Genomic DNA, 18,703 nt, shown 5'->3' with positions numbered 1-18,703 from the left:
TACCATGCAAGTTCTACAGCCAAAAATAATAGAATGACATGTAATCTTTCACATCACATATTTTAGCTTTATGGACGTGTACTGCAGGGTAAGTTAAAAAATACAGCTGGTCGCTTTCACTTATAGCGTCAGCTAAATGAATAGCTGTATCTTTAATATCGGTTACACACAGTGACAGAGGCTTGTGCTTGTACTTACATTAATGACAGACACCTACCGTTACAGGTTATAGACTAACAGCTACTGTTCTTACAATGTACTGTCACATACGAGCGTACATCTTTATGATTATATTTGGCTAATCGCCATTAGTTCATTTTTGCGATATATAATTACTTTGCAAAACATCTCTCATTTGAAGCATAAACATAATTAACAGAAAAAAAAACTTACTGTGTAGGACTCGTCACTTACCATACACGGGTTTCTTGTATACAAACAATACCGGATGCGCGCGCATCCAGGGGGCAAAAAAACGCTATCTGTTATGCCGAGTTCTGTAAAAGAACATTGTAATTAACGTAGATTTCACATTGTTTGTAATTTCTTGTTGACTCAATAATAAACTGCAATTTCAGAGTTGGATCTGTTTGTTTGTGTTTCATATTAATATAACACTATAAACGTCCAACTGTATACGAATCAAAATCCGGACATATTGTGATGCATGTATGAATTATCATGTTAGACTAAGTTAGTAATGTAATAGCCTCTATAGAGCCTGAATTTGCTTTTATATAAGTTAACCTTGTTTACGTTACTTTACGACCTGCAACATATCATGACTGCACACATATAACGTTACTTTACTGTAAATCAAAGATTTGACGATAGATTATGTGGGAAGTAGTACCTCCGACCGTGGCGATTATATTAAAAAACTTACTCTCAGCAACGGTGAGATCTTGCCGGATCCCTAGAGCGTACAAATCCCTTGATGCATACAACTACGTGCTATGTGCAATGGCGCCACCAGGGGGTGGCCAGGGGTGGCCGTGGCCACCCCTTGCCGACTCCTGGCCACCCCACTGGCCACCCCAATGGCCAGTATAAATATTTTAGTAGCATCAGTTATGCATTTCATAAATAAGTCAAAAATATTCTTTAGTAAAAGAAGACGGGGAATTATGTGTCGTGACGTGCTTTTTAAGTGCCAAACGGTTACAGTATACTGTTACAGCAGCTTTTTGATGTGTCTTTGCCACGTTTTGACAAGCAGGGATGCAAACAGCGCGCTTTTCGGCGCCTTCCGCTTTTTTCACGTCAGTTTGGGTGACAAAGTCATCTGAAGTCATTCCATAGCTTAATGTGAGGGACAGAAGTCTATTTACATCATTAAAGTATACGGAAACTCGTTTTCCCTCCTCTGCGGCTGTCAATCATTCTCCATTCATATTCAAACAGCGCGCGCGCCTCTTGGATGCACGGTAAAACTCTCTCCAATATGACATATTCACATTATAATGCATGATCTGTAGATAAAAGGATGTAGATTTGCATAAAATTACTTTATTTTGTTGGAGTTTGTTGCTGTTTTTAAACGACTCACTACCGTGTGCTTGCTAGATCACACACATTAAGGACTATGAATCGGCATCAAACGCACAATAACTGGAATTTAAAACTGTGAAACAAAGGAACAAATCGCACTAGGATTTGTGCGCTCGACATTTCTTCGCTTTGTGACGTGAACTTTTAAATGCGCACTTATGCAGCGCAGTGCTGCACACTGTGACTCCATGTTGCTTTGAGCACATCATTCTGCACCCGCGAATCCCGCGATGCGCATACACGCTCTGTTTTTCATGTTATCATGGGTTTGCGCACTGAAATATTATTAAAAGCCAATATATTTTGTTATACCTAGCCTGCTCAATACATTTAAAATAAGCATAATTTAATTGTATATTATTTCTTTGTAGTGTAGGCTATATATGAAAAGTTCAGATGCAAAAGCCTGCCATTTGAAATTTTCTAGAATGATAATTTTTATCAAGCTTGAATATTTAAGTTCAGTAATTTCACTTAAATGACAATTAATAGGTAATCTTCATTGCCATTTAAGTGAAATTACTTAAATATACAAGCTTGATAAAAATTATCACTCAGAACATTTCAAACGGCACTTAGAGGCTTTTGCATCTGAACTCTTCATATGCACTTCTGAATTCTTGACATTAATATATAAATATAAAATTGTGAAATGTATGATTGCCTGATTGAATTTTATAAGAGAACTAATAGTAATTTGTTTTTATTAACATATTTAGATTTTATAAAATTACTGTGCAGATTTTTTCAAGAATTACTTTTTGCTGCTGATTTTTACACTCATTAAGTTTATTAAAAATTCATAATACATTTATGTAATATTTAAAGGTGTTAACTGTAATCTTACACTGCAAAATAATAACTTAAAAAGGATTAAATTCATCACAATTATGTAAGTATCTCGAAATTTGCCGCGGGGCGAGGGCCCTTATATATATCATATCTATATAATATATATCATTATATATAATATAATATATATTAGTAGGGCCCTACTAATATCATTAGTAACATTAAATATAACACAATAAACCAAAGTATATCAGTAGGAGTTTCCTTAAGACTTTCTGATCGTTTTCTACAGGCCGGTTTGCTACAACAGTAGAATAAAATTCTGAAATTATGGTTTATAATTTTGGTGTGCCACCCCAAGATTTTAAGTGGCCCCATCTGGCCACCCCTATGAAAAATTTCTGGAGGCGCCACTGGCTATGTGGTCATGTGCAACTCGTCAAATACTTTGATGCTGCACCGGATTTTTGCTTGTTGAGGTCAGATGTGCTCCCTAGTCAAAGGCAAGGCATTAAAGCCAAGCCTTATGATGCCTAGGTGTATGACCATAAGGGCCTTGGTTACATCCTTACGGCTAACTGCAAATGCATGGCAGGGTACGTCTATCAAAATGTATCTGCCATCAGAAACCATTTACTCCGGTACGAAGACCGCGGGTCTTTTGCCCCCTGGCTGCGTGCGCAAGCAGTGATGACGTCGCCGAGAAATCCATGTATTGGAAGCTTCTTGTAGCAGCCTACGTTCCTGCTGGATCCTGCCAATCTGGCAACCTCGTGTCAGGGAGGAGGGGGAGGGGATACACCGCTCTACAGTAATTTGAAAGTGATTGCAGTACCAGTTTTGGCCACAATCTTACATACAGCTCCTCCTAAGTTCAATTCTTAATATTTTTATTTTAGTTTGTTTATGTTTGAGCTTATATATCTCCATATTAATAACAGTCTGAGTAATTCTGAGTCTTGAACTGTAAACTCTCTAGTGTTGACTTTCTAAATATATGTTAGTTATGTGTTTATTCAGAATGACTTATGAGCAGCAACCTTTTTATTTTCGATATGTCATTTATGCCCCATTTGCCAAAATGGCGGGTGTAGAGTAAGGGGTTAAACTAAAATATGATAAAATGTGATTTCTAATAGGAAGCATGTAAAAAATAGCTGTACTTGTCCTTATAAAAAAATTGTTGTACTTTTTTGTAAGCTACAAGTTCTGCTGTAATCATCTTCATTATTACATTATTAAGCAGAATCATTTAGTAATAGTGTTTCTGTTATATTTTACAGTTTCATGTGTGTAGATTCTCTGCAGTTTTCTGTTTTTTTTTTTATGTATAGGCTAGCAGCGCTACTCAACATTTATAATAAAACTGTTATACTTCTGATATCTCAATTGCAGTGATGCCAAACAACCAAGCGATGAGCTCCAACACACATCAGATCAAGAGTCTGCAGCCTCACACTAGGAACAACAGACTGATGTTAACGCTAGGCTAATGGCTAAATCTTGCTAATATCCACAAACAACCAAAAAAAAAAAAGTGCAGTTTATCTCTTGATAATGCACTTAGTGTGCTTTACAATGGCATCAGTCTGCTTTTAACTTATGGCTGCCTGACATGAGCATGCAAATATGCTGTGTTATAACACTGACGTCTTATATGAGGAAATGTATTTTAGTGATAGAAAACACTTATTAGTTTCACATCCTCTTAAATGTTTTTTTTTAGAACTGCTCGTCAAAATTTCCCCTTAAAGATGCACCGGTTTTTATTTTTTTCGCATCCAAATATTATAGAGAAATTAAAAGTATTTTTTATCAATACTGGAATACTTTTCAAAGATCTGCAACACACTCAGGAAAGGCACGTTAGCAACAGGCATCTTCTTGACAAACGATAGCAAAAAAAGCCGAATCCTCATCGTCAATTTGTGGTATCTGTCAGGAGTACCACATGAGACTGGAGTAGTTCATCCGTCTCGTTTACTCATCACTTAGTTTTACTGAGTGATTATAGAAGATATTGGCATGTTTCTATAACTTTGTATGTCACATGGTATGTTCATACTTTGCTTTCTGTTTTTATTAAATGGGGTCCAATCTTCGTACCTCGCTTAATACATCTGGGATGATTTGACAGATAACTGATCATGATTGATTTGATTTAAACTGATTTGATTAAGAATATCTTAATTGAAGGTGCTCTAAGCGATGTCGGGTGAAATCTCTTCTTGTTGACGTTTAAAGTATTGTCAAACAAAACGAAGGCTAGCTAGACCCTCCCTCCTCCTCATCCACGCACTAAACCCCCAAACCCCGCCCCCAAACCCTTCTTATCGGTTATTGGCTGCAACAGTTTGTTATGTTTCGTGGTGCGGGTAAGCCCAGTTTGTTTTTGTTGCCGTTTGTGGAGCCTGGGGTGTCTGCAGAGACCGTGTTTTTTTTTTAGTGTGTTCAGGGGACAGGCAGCTAGCGGATAGTGGAGAGATGTTTGTTGTATGTGACAAAAAAATGTTGGGCCTAAAAAACGCGTGACATCGCTTTGAGCAACTTTAAGTTGTCTAAAGCCCTATTCGCACTGGATTAGTATTATCTGGGGACCTCGTATTATCGATCACTTATTAGTTTCACATCCTCTAAAATGTTTCCCTTAAAGAGGCGATAAAAAATGCTATATATATAATATATTGGATGGCTTTGTTCACCATAATAAATGCAACTATTTCTCAACTATGTTTTGTAATACAAAGATTATAACTGTAGTGAAGCACTACATTTATACAAGAGCAACTTGTCATAATGATCTACAGTAAATGAGTACTAGGAGAGTTATTTGTCAACTATTCAGCATTTTTTTTTTAGCAACCAAACAGGAAATCACATGTTCTTGCTCAAAAGCAGATGACCATTTAAGAAACAACTAGATATAATCTCACATCTAACACAAGCAGACTGAATATATCTTTTTACGGCAATATGAACATTCCCGGTAAACATGGGATGGACAGAGAAGATGAAAAAGATATGAATATCTATGCTAATACTCATCCTATAAATAGTTTTGATAGCAGGGCAGAAACAGAGAACTCAGAAAGCAAGAGACACCAAACACCTCAACACACAGGTACTGAAACTCATTGTTTTTTATCACATACATTTGAGTCATACCATTAATTAACATCTTCATATCTGTGGTGTTCAGGAAGTGATTCTGTGAGGAACAGAGGCTCCAGAGCAGCTGCAGTGTGTTTGGTGTTGCTGTGTGTTCTTCTGCTGACTGCAGTCATAGTGCTGTGTGTTCACATCCATACAAAGAGCACAAACTACACAGAAGAGAGAGATCAGCTACTGACCAACAATACCAGACTCACAGAAGAGAGAGATCAGCTACTGACCAACAATACCAGACTCACAGAAGAGAGAGATCAACTACTGACCAGGAACATGCAATTGACAAAAGAGAAAGATGGATTATCATCAGGTAACAGTGACCTGCTTAAACAAATAGATCAGTTAAAGCAAGAAAAAAATGAACTGTTGAAATTGGGTAATCACAAACTACAAACTAAAAAGACCAATTTTTGTTTTACATAATACATATAGGAATTATTTAGTAGCAGCTGGTTAAAAGTACGTTTGGTAGATCAGTGTGATGAAAAAGTGTTAATGGCTGAAATTGCTTGTGTTTACAGATGGATGGGTTTATTATCAATCAAGTTTTTACTTCATTTCCTCTGAGAAAAAGAGCTGGACTGAGAGCAGAAGAGACTGTAGAGAGAGAGGAGCAGATCTGATCATTATAAACAACAGAAAGGAACAAGTGAGTAAAAAAAAAATTGGATGAAGAGAGAGGGGAAAAGAGAGAAAGTTTGTGCATGTATACGTGACAGTGATCCATCAGAGAGGGGGCACTAAAGTGTGTGATGGATTGCTGCGCATTGTGTATGGCTGTTCAGCAATGAAAAAAATGAAGTATACATGTTTGATTCATTCTACTAGGAGATTGTAAACATGATTTCTGGTGATGCTGAAGTCTGGATTGGTCTGACTGACAGTGATGTGGAGGGCACATGGAAATGGGTTGATGGAAGCACACTGACCTCTGGGTGAGAAATCATTCATTTTAATATTATTATTTAAAAAAATGACTCTCACCGTCAGTATGATATCGCACAGAAAGCAGAATTGAACATCTAATGCTGATCTGTTGATGCAGTACATGGAGGTCTGGAGAGCCCAATGGACAAACATCAGAGAACTGTGTTCTAACGTGTGCACCAGACTGGATTGATCATCGATGCCATGAAGTGTATAGATGGATTTGTGAGAAGAAAATGTGATCAATTTCATTTAATATTTGTGAGAAGAAAATGTGATTAATTTCATTTAATATTTTAAATAGGTTATTATTTGAGATTTCAAGTTTATATAATATAAACATTAGAAAAAACCCAGTCAGCAGGTACAAATACCAGTTTTTACAAATTTTCTGAAAGAGTACTGCATCTCCTGATCAAAACACACTCAAGGAAGATTCAGAAACAAGCGAAATCGAGTGTAATCGTATGCTTATATCATCAGCATTAAACAGCATATAAATCAAAACTGCCTTCCTGAATGAAATGTTAATCCATGATGAGCTATAGGACTGTGCAAGCATTAGGGGTGTTGATGGACTCAATCTACTCCATCTGGTTTTTGATCATCATTCTGAATCCGATCCAAATGTAGTCTTTGAGAAAAAATGTGATTTTCTCAATTTTTTGCTCAAAATGTTACCTTTTATATGAAATGTACGCACATTCAAGTGTTGATAAAAACAGGTTTAAAAACAGATGGTCTCTTTTCTTTTGATATATTGCATTTTTAGATATTCATACAGCAAAATATTCTGTGGGCCATGAAATGTATGATACATGATGAACAGTATTATATTTGTTATTAACTGTATAAATTTGCAATTTAATAATATTAATAAAAAATGTAATGAAATTCAAAGAATGTAAAGCATTATTCAGCTAAAAACAATGGAATAAATAGAATCAGTTGAAAGAACCATTTGTTGGAAGGTATGTACAAGGTGTTGTTTATAGGTACTGTGTTAAAGCTTATTATAGCGCAAATTGAATCAACACTCACAACACAAATATTAACAATAAATAAACTTACACTTATTCTAAGTCATTTCCACTATTGTATGTTGTTGCTGAATGGCAGCATATCAAAGTACCTTAGAATATTATTTTTTTTTGTTTCATTTTTTGTCTACAGCACTTCAAGATAAGCCATTCTAAGAAAAGAAAGAGGGTCAAATATTTTTTCCTATAGGTCTATCACAATGCGTGCGGTAGAGGGTTAAGATTCCTTGCATCCCGTAGCCACAGCCTACAACAAGCTGGATCCTTCACTGGAAACTGAAAGTAACTCACTGCCGCTAAACGTTCACTCTGAATTCTTGCACCTGGGAACAATACAAGTCAACAAATTTATGACTATAAGTTAGTTGCTTAAAACTAAAGCAAGGCAGTATTTGACTCTGGTCAAGTGTATTAATTTATAGCAGACTGGAGGGAGTGGGCTTGGATGGCAATGTGCCCAGTGCATTATGGGTGTTGTAGTTTCCCTGTACATGTATACTGTATATACCTGTATACTGTATACTGTATGTACCTGTATACTGTATATACCTGGATGAAAACGTACTTTTTTCTTAAGTCAAGCAGCACTGATTTAAAACTTTGTTCCTCCTTTCTACTGTATAGGCAGCCAAGTTTTATTGAAAGTCCATTTATTTCAAAATATATCTGAAAATGCAGATTTGTTTTACTGTATTGGATACAATAGCTTTGTGAGAGAAAGAGTGAACAAATCAAAGTGGATTTAGTGAACAAATCAGTCATTTGAGTTGTTTGAATCGGTTGATCTGGTCTGAATGGTTAATTCATGAACTGGAATTCTTGTTTCTTTGAAATGTATCGTTTTATTACACTAAGCTATCATATGGCCACAGAAGACTTGGAATATAGTGCACTACTTTTATGTTCCTTTTTTGAAGCTTGAAAGCTTCTGTCCATATTCATTATTTTTGTGTCCAATAGAGCAACCGGCACAGTCTTCAGATATTCTCCTTTTGTGTTCCACAGAAGAAAGAAAGCCATATGGGTTTGGAACGACATGAGGGTGAGCAATTGATAACATAACTATTCCTTTCATTTGTGCCACTATCCTATGAATGCATAATCGCATTAACTCAACAATTCTGTCTTTCTGTCCTCCTACACTGTCATAATTCTGAAAGCAGGGTTAATGTTTTCAGCCTTCTCAGAATAAAGATCTGTCTACATGTTAGTGCTAAAACATCAATAACACAAATGGATCTGTCGCTCTGAGTGTAAAGAGAGTGGCAATAGGCCGCATCAAGGTTTATGTAAGATTTATTAGATTGTAGTCTGAACTGTGTGTGTTCCTCTCAGAGAGTAAGCGATGCCAGAGAACGACTCTTTAACACAGATAAATAAAGCTGAGCCCATGGGCGTCCTTCAGCGACTCTAATAAAAGTGCAATGTATAATTGAATTCATCAGGATTACTCTCAGAGCAATAAGAGAAAATGTTATTTAAAATGATGCTGATAGGGAGCGTTTGGCAGTGGCAGTGCTGTGACAGATCACTCTGCATGTTCTGTTCATGTGAAGGGTCCAAAATAAGCACTTGTAAAAGACACTTTAATTTCCTGTTGAAGCAAAAAATTAAGGTCGGGACATATTGAAGGACTCGTCTCCAAAAAAAAATGTCCAGTTTCATTCAGTATCTAGTATTTTGGAATAAAACATATACTTTTCGGGAAGGTCATAAATGTTCAAGCAATTTACTTTTTGCCTCTCTTGTGAAATTGAAATTGCATGGACCATGTTGTAACTAATTGGATTTCAAAGCTTGTAATGAGGAAAGACTGTAATGCTGGAATCTGTGGACAGTTGTAGGGTCTGGACCAATCAGACACACACTAATTATTCATATTCACTATATTTAATGAATATAAAGGTCTATGAAACTCTCCCCCAAAACTAACCTCACAAATGAAGTTACTTTGTCAGCCGGGTGTCCGGTTACAGAACACTTTAAGACTGATAACAGACTTTACGACCTCAAAGGAATGTGGCCACATGCGCCACATGCTTAAGAGAGAGAGACCATCTTTAATTAAATAAACTTTGCGGTGTTACTCTGATCTATGAAGGAACATGCCTCACAGAAACTGTGATGATTTACTGTCTCGTGTACTATTAGGTATAACAACATGGTATGTTTGATTGGGGTGTATGTGGTTGAACGACCACCCAACGGTCAATATAACCTCACCTGTATCATGCTTCCTAGCAAATTAATCCTCATTTAATAACACACACTTTGATGTATATCACCTTCTCTTAGAATGCAATGTGAATTTGTTATGTCTATTTGAGCTTGAATGAACAGTCTAAGCATGCTGGGGACAAAGACCATAAATCAACTAAGAGCCGCTTCCCCTCTCGGACATGTCACCTTACTCATAGGTCCATTCAAACCTTAGGGGTTGGTTCTTTCTCAGGGTATATCAGAGGCAGGCAACAGTGACCGCCCTCTCTTAGTTTTTTCATCCAGCCGCAACACTGTTCTGGTGAGACTGGGGAGCCCCCTCCCCCTCCACGGGGGCCCCAAGGGCCCAGCAGGCCTCGATTCCAACCAGATCCGGCCTCATGGAAAAGAGAGAAGACTCTCTCACAAAGAACCAAGGACAATCTCAGGAGTTTTGGAACAAAGACTCCAACCAACAAAGACTCCAACCAACAACGACTCCAATCACCCATCCTTCCGACTTCCTCACTTCTCCTGGGTGCTCGGCGTGGCCTCAACAGAGTCCCAGGCCTTCACCAAACCAGTCATGCGTTCCTGGAGAAAGAGAACGCTCAACCAACTTCCACTTGATACTGCCGGAACCAACAACGACTCCAATTTTCAACAACTTCAAGAATTGTTCCCATTACAAATGCAAGTATTCAATTCAATGAAATGTGAAAATGAAATTCTGATGGTTCTTCTCATAGACCCTCTTCCGGTTAACAATTTCATCCTATCACTAACCTATTTATGTATTCATGTGTGTATGTTGTTTAGTTTATTTATATTCATATAAATATCTATATTTAGTTAATAAAACTTGTACATAATATGTATTTGGTTCTGTTTTGTTTGCAATACAAGTCACTTTACGATCACGGTTTTTGCTACTGGCTCAAAGTACTGTACAGGCGAAGAAATAATTATTCTTCGGTGGCCATGGAAGATACCCTTTATTAGAATAAATTAATAATCAAAATAGTTCGTTGGAAGAACTGATTAATTGATTGTAATATTAATTCAGCCACATCAAGTTAATCCAATTAACTGACCCAAATATTTATAATTAATAATAACAAGATATTATTGATTATTAATATTTCCAAAAAGCTGAGTTCCTTACATAATGGTGGAGAATTTTAAGGCATCGTATTAAACATTGTATGCAAGCAGACAGTAATCAATCATATGTTCTCCCATAAATTTTATTAACATCTCATACATGCACGTACAAGTTTCTGAGTAAATCAGCAAAACTATAGCTTGAATATGCCTTCCTACGAATGGCAGAAAGTTCACAAATGCTATAATGCATATTTAAATCGTACGATAAGAAACTCCTGATATTAGCGAAGAAAGCCTAATTTCAGATATAAATCGAGCATAAGCCTTCTCTGACGTAGAAATCTCAGATTAGCCGCGCGCATAAATGGTACCAGAACTAATTAACCTGATATGGACGAAGAAATCTCCATTTTCAGCATTTTTGAATGTGATCTGAGCGATGTTCCTCAATCACCGATTAAGGCATTATTATGCGTTACGTCATTGTATTCATATTAAACCGCTGAAGCGCTCATATGAAACAATCGCGTCGAATTAGTGGTATAAATTCTAGCTTAGCTAACTAGTAATTTGCCATTGTCTGTGAAAGAACGGTGCTGTTTTGATTTGTTAAAAAGAGTCACTCACACGCAACGTCGTGTCTAAGCGAGAGACTCAGTGCAAACTGTCAGCACAGCTCGATCGCTGCTCCGAACGATCTGTGTTGTTGGTTGGCATTGCGTCCGGAACGCGAGCAGGCGTTCCTATCTAGTTTTTCTGACAACAGCACCAATCTCACAGACCCTCGTGTAAACAAGCGACGGTTGTAGCCAATAGCTCCCTCAATCCTAACTTACACGCATGACTTACAAGTAAAACCCTCTACCTCGAGTGATAGTTTTAGCACCGCCTAAAAACTTAGACACGTTAGAGCGTAAAGTGTAACCTTAAACCAAAGACTATAGATTTTGCGTGATTTGAACTGAGTGATTTGAACACGAGTAATGAGAGTCAAAGCTCTTCGAGGCTTTGAATCAAAGGAGTCAACTGAGTCACAAATGACTCTTTGTTTGAAGCGCCCTCGCTGGCGACCCCTGCTGGTCAAAACAGTGGAAGTGTAGCGGAAACTCAAATCAACGGAACACCTTTTACAAACCAATCGCAAAGGTTTTATCAAAAGGTGTAATCAGGTAATGGCAATCCGTGAGCTACCTAATATCGTTTATTTTGAGGTGTCTTTCAAGGCATAATATCTTAGTAAACCGTAGGGCTCGTTTTATGAAAGCTTGACTTGAAAGTCAATCAGACCCTTTATCAAATGCGTCATTAAATGTGTACGAATCTATAAAGTGATACGAGATCACATAGAGACCAGATACACAATGGTTCACGAACCGTTGAAATTTAAAACAATTTCGAAACAGCTATGACGCGTAACGAAGCCCAGTTAAATAAAATCACGTGACCTTAGCAGTGATACACTCCGAATGATTTGAGACGAATGATTCACCCTGGTGTCGGAGCTTCACGAAGCACGTCTCATAAGAGGGTTAAACCACCCTCTTCTCTCTCTCTTTCTCTCTCTCGACCCCTTCCTCTTGGTTTCACTTTCAGATTGAAACCCAGATACTTTGGGTTTTTATTTGTGTTTCTTTTATTTTTACTTAAATCTACCCCTATTTTATTTTGTGTATTTACACCTGTTGAGCCTGAATAGTCCTATTCAGTTAAATTGAATTTAATTAAATTGGGAATTTAATTAAATCAATTTGCTTAGTCAAGTTCCCCTCTAGTTACCAGAGCTATGAGAACACACAATGTTTACATACAATTTTTTTTTTTTTTTTTTTTTTTCAATTTAGTTATTTACGTTTGTTTCAGTCTGAATTCTTATATATTCAGCTAAAGAAAAAAAGAAGGGCTTAACTAAATTTGAAATTTAATTAAATTACTTGATACGCTTCCCTTTCCTTTTAGTTTTCTTAGAGCTATAAGGACGTTCTAACTTTACCTTTACCTTATTTTAGATCACTAGTCACTATCCTCATCTTCTCTCTCTCTATAGGATTACAATATCTAGCAACTGTTGTTTCCATAGCGAGTTACACAGGTCATTAATATCCTACTTCCTGTCTGTGTTTTACCCATCCTCACTCCTTAGCACCAAGCTAAGTACATGAAGTACGGCTAAACACAAACGCACAGTAGGCCCCAGACAGAACTGGAAACACTTCCCATTGTTTCTTCTTCTTCTTTTGGACCTTGCGATGTCTGATGTGTCCCTGGTAGCTTAGTCTAACAGCAGCATAACCCATAAGTGACTCCTGTTTACCTATGTCTCCTAGCTAAACCTAAATAGGTAAAACACTCCTTTCTTCCTCTTCTTTTCTGGTTTCATCCCATTGTTTTATTTTGGTTTTGCTCTATCTGTTACTCTCGTAGCACAACATGTGAGAAGAACCATCAGCATTTTTGAGTAATAGGTTATGACATGTAAGAGCCCAGTCATCAGTCGATGCTGCTTAAAGCACGTCAACTAAGATACTCAAAACTTTTTTTTTTTGTTGTGTGTGCTCACCAGCACTAAATTTTAGCTGCTCCACATAGCCATTCTCCCACACAGATAGCTCACCACCTCTGTAGAAACTTGCATTTGCCTTTGCCATTTCTCTCTCGTGTTCCCACAAGTGTTCCAGTAGGCCTCAGACACCCAGCCCTGCCACCAGGACCACCCGAAGACCCGGCAGAGCAGTGTCATGGACATCCTTCAGCCTGAAGCAGGCAACGACCTGCCACGGCAGAGGAAGGAACAGTTAGGCAACAATGAAAGCAGACGTCTGACACCCAGCCTGAGCCACCAAGAGCTGACCAGCATTATCTTCTCCTTGGCCATGCTCCCGCAGGCCTCAAACAGGAGGTAAATGAACTAACGCTGCCAGCCACAGGACTCCACAGAGAACGAACCCTGCTCAACGGGAGAAGGCACAGGACAGATGCAAGGACCCTGACAGAGCAGAGCAACTGAAAGAGATCATCAGTTTTCAGGCGGACGACAGCTCTGAGCACCTGCAAACCGACGGGTAAAGAACTGTTTCACTCAAAGAACTTAAAGAAATGGTTGAACTCAAAGAGAGCTAAAGCCATCAATGTGCAGCGGAAGTCCAAACACTGACTTAGCGATGCTGTAACATTATTGACGCACTCCATGTGGTCCAAAGAGAGCTGCAACAGTCCAACCCACTGCAAATGGACCACACAAGAAAGATGGACCCTGCTGACCTTCACATTAGCAGCGTAAGCTTCCCCAGCCCTGCACAAAGGGGGGAGGAGCCAAAGCCCTCGGCTTAACACTTCACCAGACAGTGCCCTGAGAGCCCCTGCAGCTGCAGGAGGAAAAGGTAAATCAGACAAACCCTGAAATGGCACATGAAGTGACACTCAACAATCTCAAGTGAAAGGTCAGAAACATCCCTGCCAATCTACGAGACATTGATTTTCACCTGCAGTCTCCAACCGGTATGGCACACCGAGACAGACTCCATCTGATCTGGACACATCCAGCCCAGCTGGGCCCTGCCCAAACACCAAGCAGGACAGACCTAGAAGGCCCTGTGCTACCACCACCAACTTCGAACGAGTTGTCTGTGGAACTTACAACGAACCTGTGACGGAGGAGGACACCAGCTTCAAGAAACTTTTCCTCCAAAACCAGTTAGTCACCATATTTTCACCTGCCCCCACGCAATGCCCACTCAACGATGTGTGACCTGATGCGGAAGGCCTCTAACACAGAAGGCCTCCCCAGAAAGGGTTCCTAAGACCCCATTGATCCTGAACTGCAAAACCAGAAGCCACACAGCATGAACACAATGCAAGACTCTGCTAAAAAGTCCCTGGTCAGCATAGGACATAAAACTTTTAAAGTAGATGAAAATGGGTGCTCAAAGAGCAGCAAGACTCTGCATTAGTAAAAATAGAATTTTACTGATATAAAGAAAATCTTGAATGGACGTGTAAGCCTCACCTGCCAACAGACTATGCACAACTCTTTTGAAACAAACATTTGCTACATGCTGGTTGAATTGGCACTGCTACATTAGTTTCCATGACAATGAAGGGTTACAGGAAACACTAGCTCCAAATAGGGCATACCTTGACGCCTTAGTGTAAGAAAACCACCTGAGTTTTAAACTACTGTTAACCTACAGGCGTGCATTTGACCATTGCGGTCCAACTGGAACACAACATGCGATACGCATTTTGATCACTGGTTGCTGGCTTGTCTAAATGCAGATAAAACGATAGCGGGAATTGACATCTCTACTGTAAGTGAAAGAGTCTTAGATTTCCAACTGGTATCAGTAAGTTCAGCATTAAAGCGTAAGTCTGTTTGACAAAGGAATCTCATCTCAGCAGCTTGTAAACTGTACCGATATCTATCCTGCTTTGGTTAAAGAAATCCAAATTGCAGTATTGATAAACCTGTTTCTGAAAAAGAAAGCTCAGGACAGTGTTATATATACGTAGACCTGGGTGATGCTCCCTTTCTACATTGTAAAGGCCTTACAAATTATTGTTAGATTGATGTAATTCACCTAAATTTTTAGCTGCATCCACAAGCAGAGAACTACCTAGCGATCAAAACTGTTCACTCGCTGAAAAGTCAGCATTTATGCATGAGAGGGACGTAACTATATAGGCTTAGACAAGCTTTGACTTACAGCAAATCTATGTCCTTACTTTGTAAACGAATAGAATAAGTTGTGTAAAGTAAAGAGAAGAGTTCCATGAGTAAAATTAGCAAATGCCAAAACACATTAGCATTTTACTGAATGTAACATCAAGTTCTTGAAAGACTTAAAGTATAGGCGCCCCCTTTTAACCCGTTTAAACATGCATAACTCAGTAAAATGTGTAGACATTCTTCAGGTACTGTTGAATTGTTCTGACATGCACTGGTTCCCATGACAACGACTTGTCACAGGAAGTGCTAACTCGTGACGTCATTTTGTAATCAAACCAGCCTAGGTGGCTAAGCTAACTTAACCTAGCGTCCATCCAGCTTAGGCTAAGCTAAGCTAACCTAGCATCCATCCAGCTTAGGCTAAGCTACATAATAACTTCTACAGTTAGCGGTTAGCATCATTTACTTGAAGCCTTAATTACAGCTTTTATGTATACAGCGCAAAGTATTCTAAAATACTTTCTTTAACCCCATTTAGGGTTTCTAATTTTTCTCTTTCCTTACTTTCAATTCTTCTCAGCTGAATTTCACCTTCACTAGTTTAGGCATAGTCCTTGCTGAGTGCTGTAGGCTAAATTTGCAGATGCCCTGGCAATTAAACCCAAGTTTAATTACATGTAAGCTGTGTAGCTAGAGAAGAATTATTATAGTTATGAGAATTTTCATCAGCATATTGACTAAACCTTTGGAGGGACACACACGGTGTGGTCTTAAACACGCAACAGCTGTGACCCACTAGGGAGTGTTGGTCCAGGCAAATCTAAAGGTTAGTCACTAGTGCTATTGATTATTCTCAATTTCAGATCATTACCGCTGTTTTGATTACTTACTTTATTTTTTTATTTTATTCTTTTATTTCCACTTTGATAATAATAGCAGTCAGCTATTCCCTTGTCTATTCGGTCATCTATATGATTTAATTCCATTTCCTCTCTTGTTCGAATGTGGTTCTATTTCCCATTGGGCCCAGAAAGGAAACAGAGACACCTTTATTTGTGATTGTGTTTATTTTCAACAAGTGCACTCATTTTTGTGACCCTGCGACACAAGTAATTTCAACAATTACTAGGGCATAACTATAGTCCTGAGGATTGATAATAAGCATAATTTGAATAGGAAAGCTGTCCCTTTTCCTCCTATCCTTCACTTCGTCAAGCCGCCGTGATGATCCACCATTTAAGTCCAGAGAAATAATTTAGTCATAAGAACCATCTTAAGTCATTTATTTCATCTCGGCTATGCCCTTTCCAGGAAATACTCTAGGAACCACACAAGTCTTAGCCTCCTAACATCCACAGCTAAGATGATAAAGATACAAGAGACACATCACTAGCTAGATACACATGAAACACCTAACTTTATGCTACATATCTAGCGAACCCATTAAACAGTGGTTCTGAACTTTTAGGGTCATGAATTAGTCTCTCACCACAAGTGTGCCAAAATGTCACAGAGCCTCTGCTTAACCTGACCCCAACCTTCCAGCTTACCAAAGACTATGACAAACCAATGGACACTATGAGAAACCACCTCTAACCCCTCCAACCACCCACGAACGCCGTCTGCACCCACCGACAACCGGTGCCCCAGACAACTGAAATCAACAAGCACACGCTGCGTGCACAGGACAACACTCTGTGTTATGCACCTGATGACATCGCTGCGCCAAAGCTTGTGGTGCCACAGTGCAAAAGGGGGGTTCATGCCAGTGTATGCCCATGACGCAGCATGTGCTGCACACCGCAGCACCAGAACACCGAAGCAATTGGCATACCGGCGTCCTCGAAGCGGAAAGACTGTCCTAGCCAACAAAGGACGACAGTCGCTGAGATCTTTCCTCCCTTTCTCTCTCCCTCTCCCCTTTGTCTGTTCCAGGATGCTAATGTGGTTAGTCTTCCTGTGCCTCCAGCCAACCAGAGGACAGCCGCAGTCGGTCATCTCACCAGGTCCGGTATCAGGCAGCGTCCCGAAGGAACAACCGGGACTCCTTATCACCAACTGCAGGACCCACACCCAGAGAGTGTATGTTCGACTCCACTCCCTCGCCCACGCTGAGGCCAATGTCGAACACATGCTCAACCAACTTGAAAAAAAAATGTCACACAAGCAGAGCCAGATGGACACAACCGCCACTGCCGTCGGAACTCTGTTAACATTGGCATGTCCAGTGTCAACGCACTGAACCTAGCCACCGTGAGACAACGTGTGGCTGAAATTCAAACTGAAATCCCACAGCTAAAAGGGCAACTCACAACACAGAGTGCCTCCCTGCCGTCCATCGGCAAGACATCGAAGGGAACTGTGGTAATTCTCAACACCCACAGCGTTCGACTGAACCAGACAGTGAACTCCATGAAACAGCTGTTTACTGTCTTCCAGAATGACTTTACTCAAACTCAGCTGGTCTGCAGTCTCTGATCCAAGACACACGCTGCCCTGCTGAGGCCAAACCTGAATCAAAGCTGGAAACCTCATCCTTCTTCAAGAACCACAATTTCACCCTAACTCCAGAATGACAGGTGATACCCAGTCAAGGCACCTTCTGCCCCAACACCTGCTGCAGAGACCTGTACTGGGCTACTGTCCACATCAACCGCCGTGGAACGACCACCACTCCAGAAGACGCGAGCAACCAGAGGCCACCATGGCCTTCCAGCCTTCTATGACAAAGGTGTGTCTGATCTGTCGGCACTTTCAACTTCGATCATGGTTGTCCTTGAGGGGGACAACAACGGTCGAAAGGGGGGGATGTAGGGTCTGGACCAATCAGACACACACTAATTATTCATCTTCACTATATTTAATGAATATAAAGGTCTATGAAACTCTCCCCCAAAACTAACCTCACAAATGAAGTTACTTTGTCAGCCGGGTGTCCGGTTACAGAACACTTTAAGACTGATAACAGACTTTACGACCTCAAAGGAATGTGGCCACATGCGCCACATTCCTTTGAGAGAGAGACTATCTTTAATTAAATAAACTTTGCGGTGTTACTCTGATCTATGAAGGAACATGCCTCACAGAAACTGTGATGATTTACTGTCTCGTGTACTATTAGGTATAACAACATGGTATCTTTGATTGGGGTGTATGTGGTTGAACGACCACCCAACGGTCAATATAACCTCACCTGTATCATGCTTCCTAGCAAATTAATCCTCATTTAATGACACACACTTTGATGTACATAACC

The 18,703-nt window shown here is 39.4% G+C and overlaps 1 protein-coding gene across 2 annotated transcripts; it reads left to right on the top strand.

The window, feature by feature from the left end:
* The first annotated feature begins 5,272 nt into the window (after window positions 1-5,272).
* Window positions 5,273-7,396, top strand: LOC143738674 (uncharacterized). 2 transcript variants are annotated; one of them, XM_077230756.1, is made up of 5 exons: window positions 5,273-5,464; window positions 5,543-5,821; window positions 6,033-6,160; window positions 6,340-6,446; window positions 6,557-7,396. In XM_077230756.1, the coding sequence occupies exons 1-5, from the start codon at window positions 5,317-5,319 to the stop codon at window positions 6,678-6,680; spliced, it is 786 nt and encodes a 261-aa protein (XP_077086871.1). In that variant the 5' UTR covers window positions 5,273-5,316; the 3' UTR covers window positions 6,681-7,396. The 2 variants fall into 2 exon arrangements, with proteins under 2 accessions (XP_077086871.1, XP_077086870.1); XM_077230755.1 differs by having other exon boundaries at window positions 5,543-5,887; window positions 6,557-6,696.
* The last annotated feature ends 11,307 nt before the right edge of the window (window positions 7,397-18,703 follow it).

This window comes from Siphateles boraxobius, unplaced genomic scaffold (genome assembly GCF_051911475.1).
Source record: "Siphateles boraxobius isolate OS27281-9 unplaced genomic scaffold, OSU_SipBor_1 15, whole genome shotgun sequence".
In the NCBI taxonomy this organism is placed as follows: domain Eukaryota; kingdom Metazoa; phylum Chordata; class Actinopteri; order Cypriniformes; family Leuciscidae; genus Siphateles; species Siphateles boraxobius.
Note: the sequence above shows the minus strand (reverse complement) of the source record. Positions and strands in the feature narration are given on the sequence as shown.

Coding starts and splice junctions, on each gene's coding strand:
- LOC143738674 (XM_077230755.1), top strand. CDS start 5,317: ATGAACATTCCCGGTAAACATGGGATGGACAGAGAAGATGAAAAAGAT. Junction 6,161..6,339: donor TAAACAACAGAAAGGAACAA/GTGAGTAAAAAA, acceptor TCATTCTACTAG/GAGATTGTAAACATGATTTC. Junction 6,447..6,556: donor GGAAGCACACTGACCTCTGG/GTGAGAAATCAT, acceptor CTGTTGATGCAG/TACATGGAGGTCTGGAGAGC.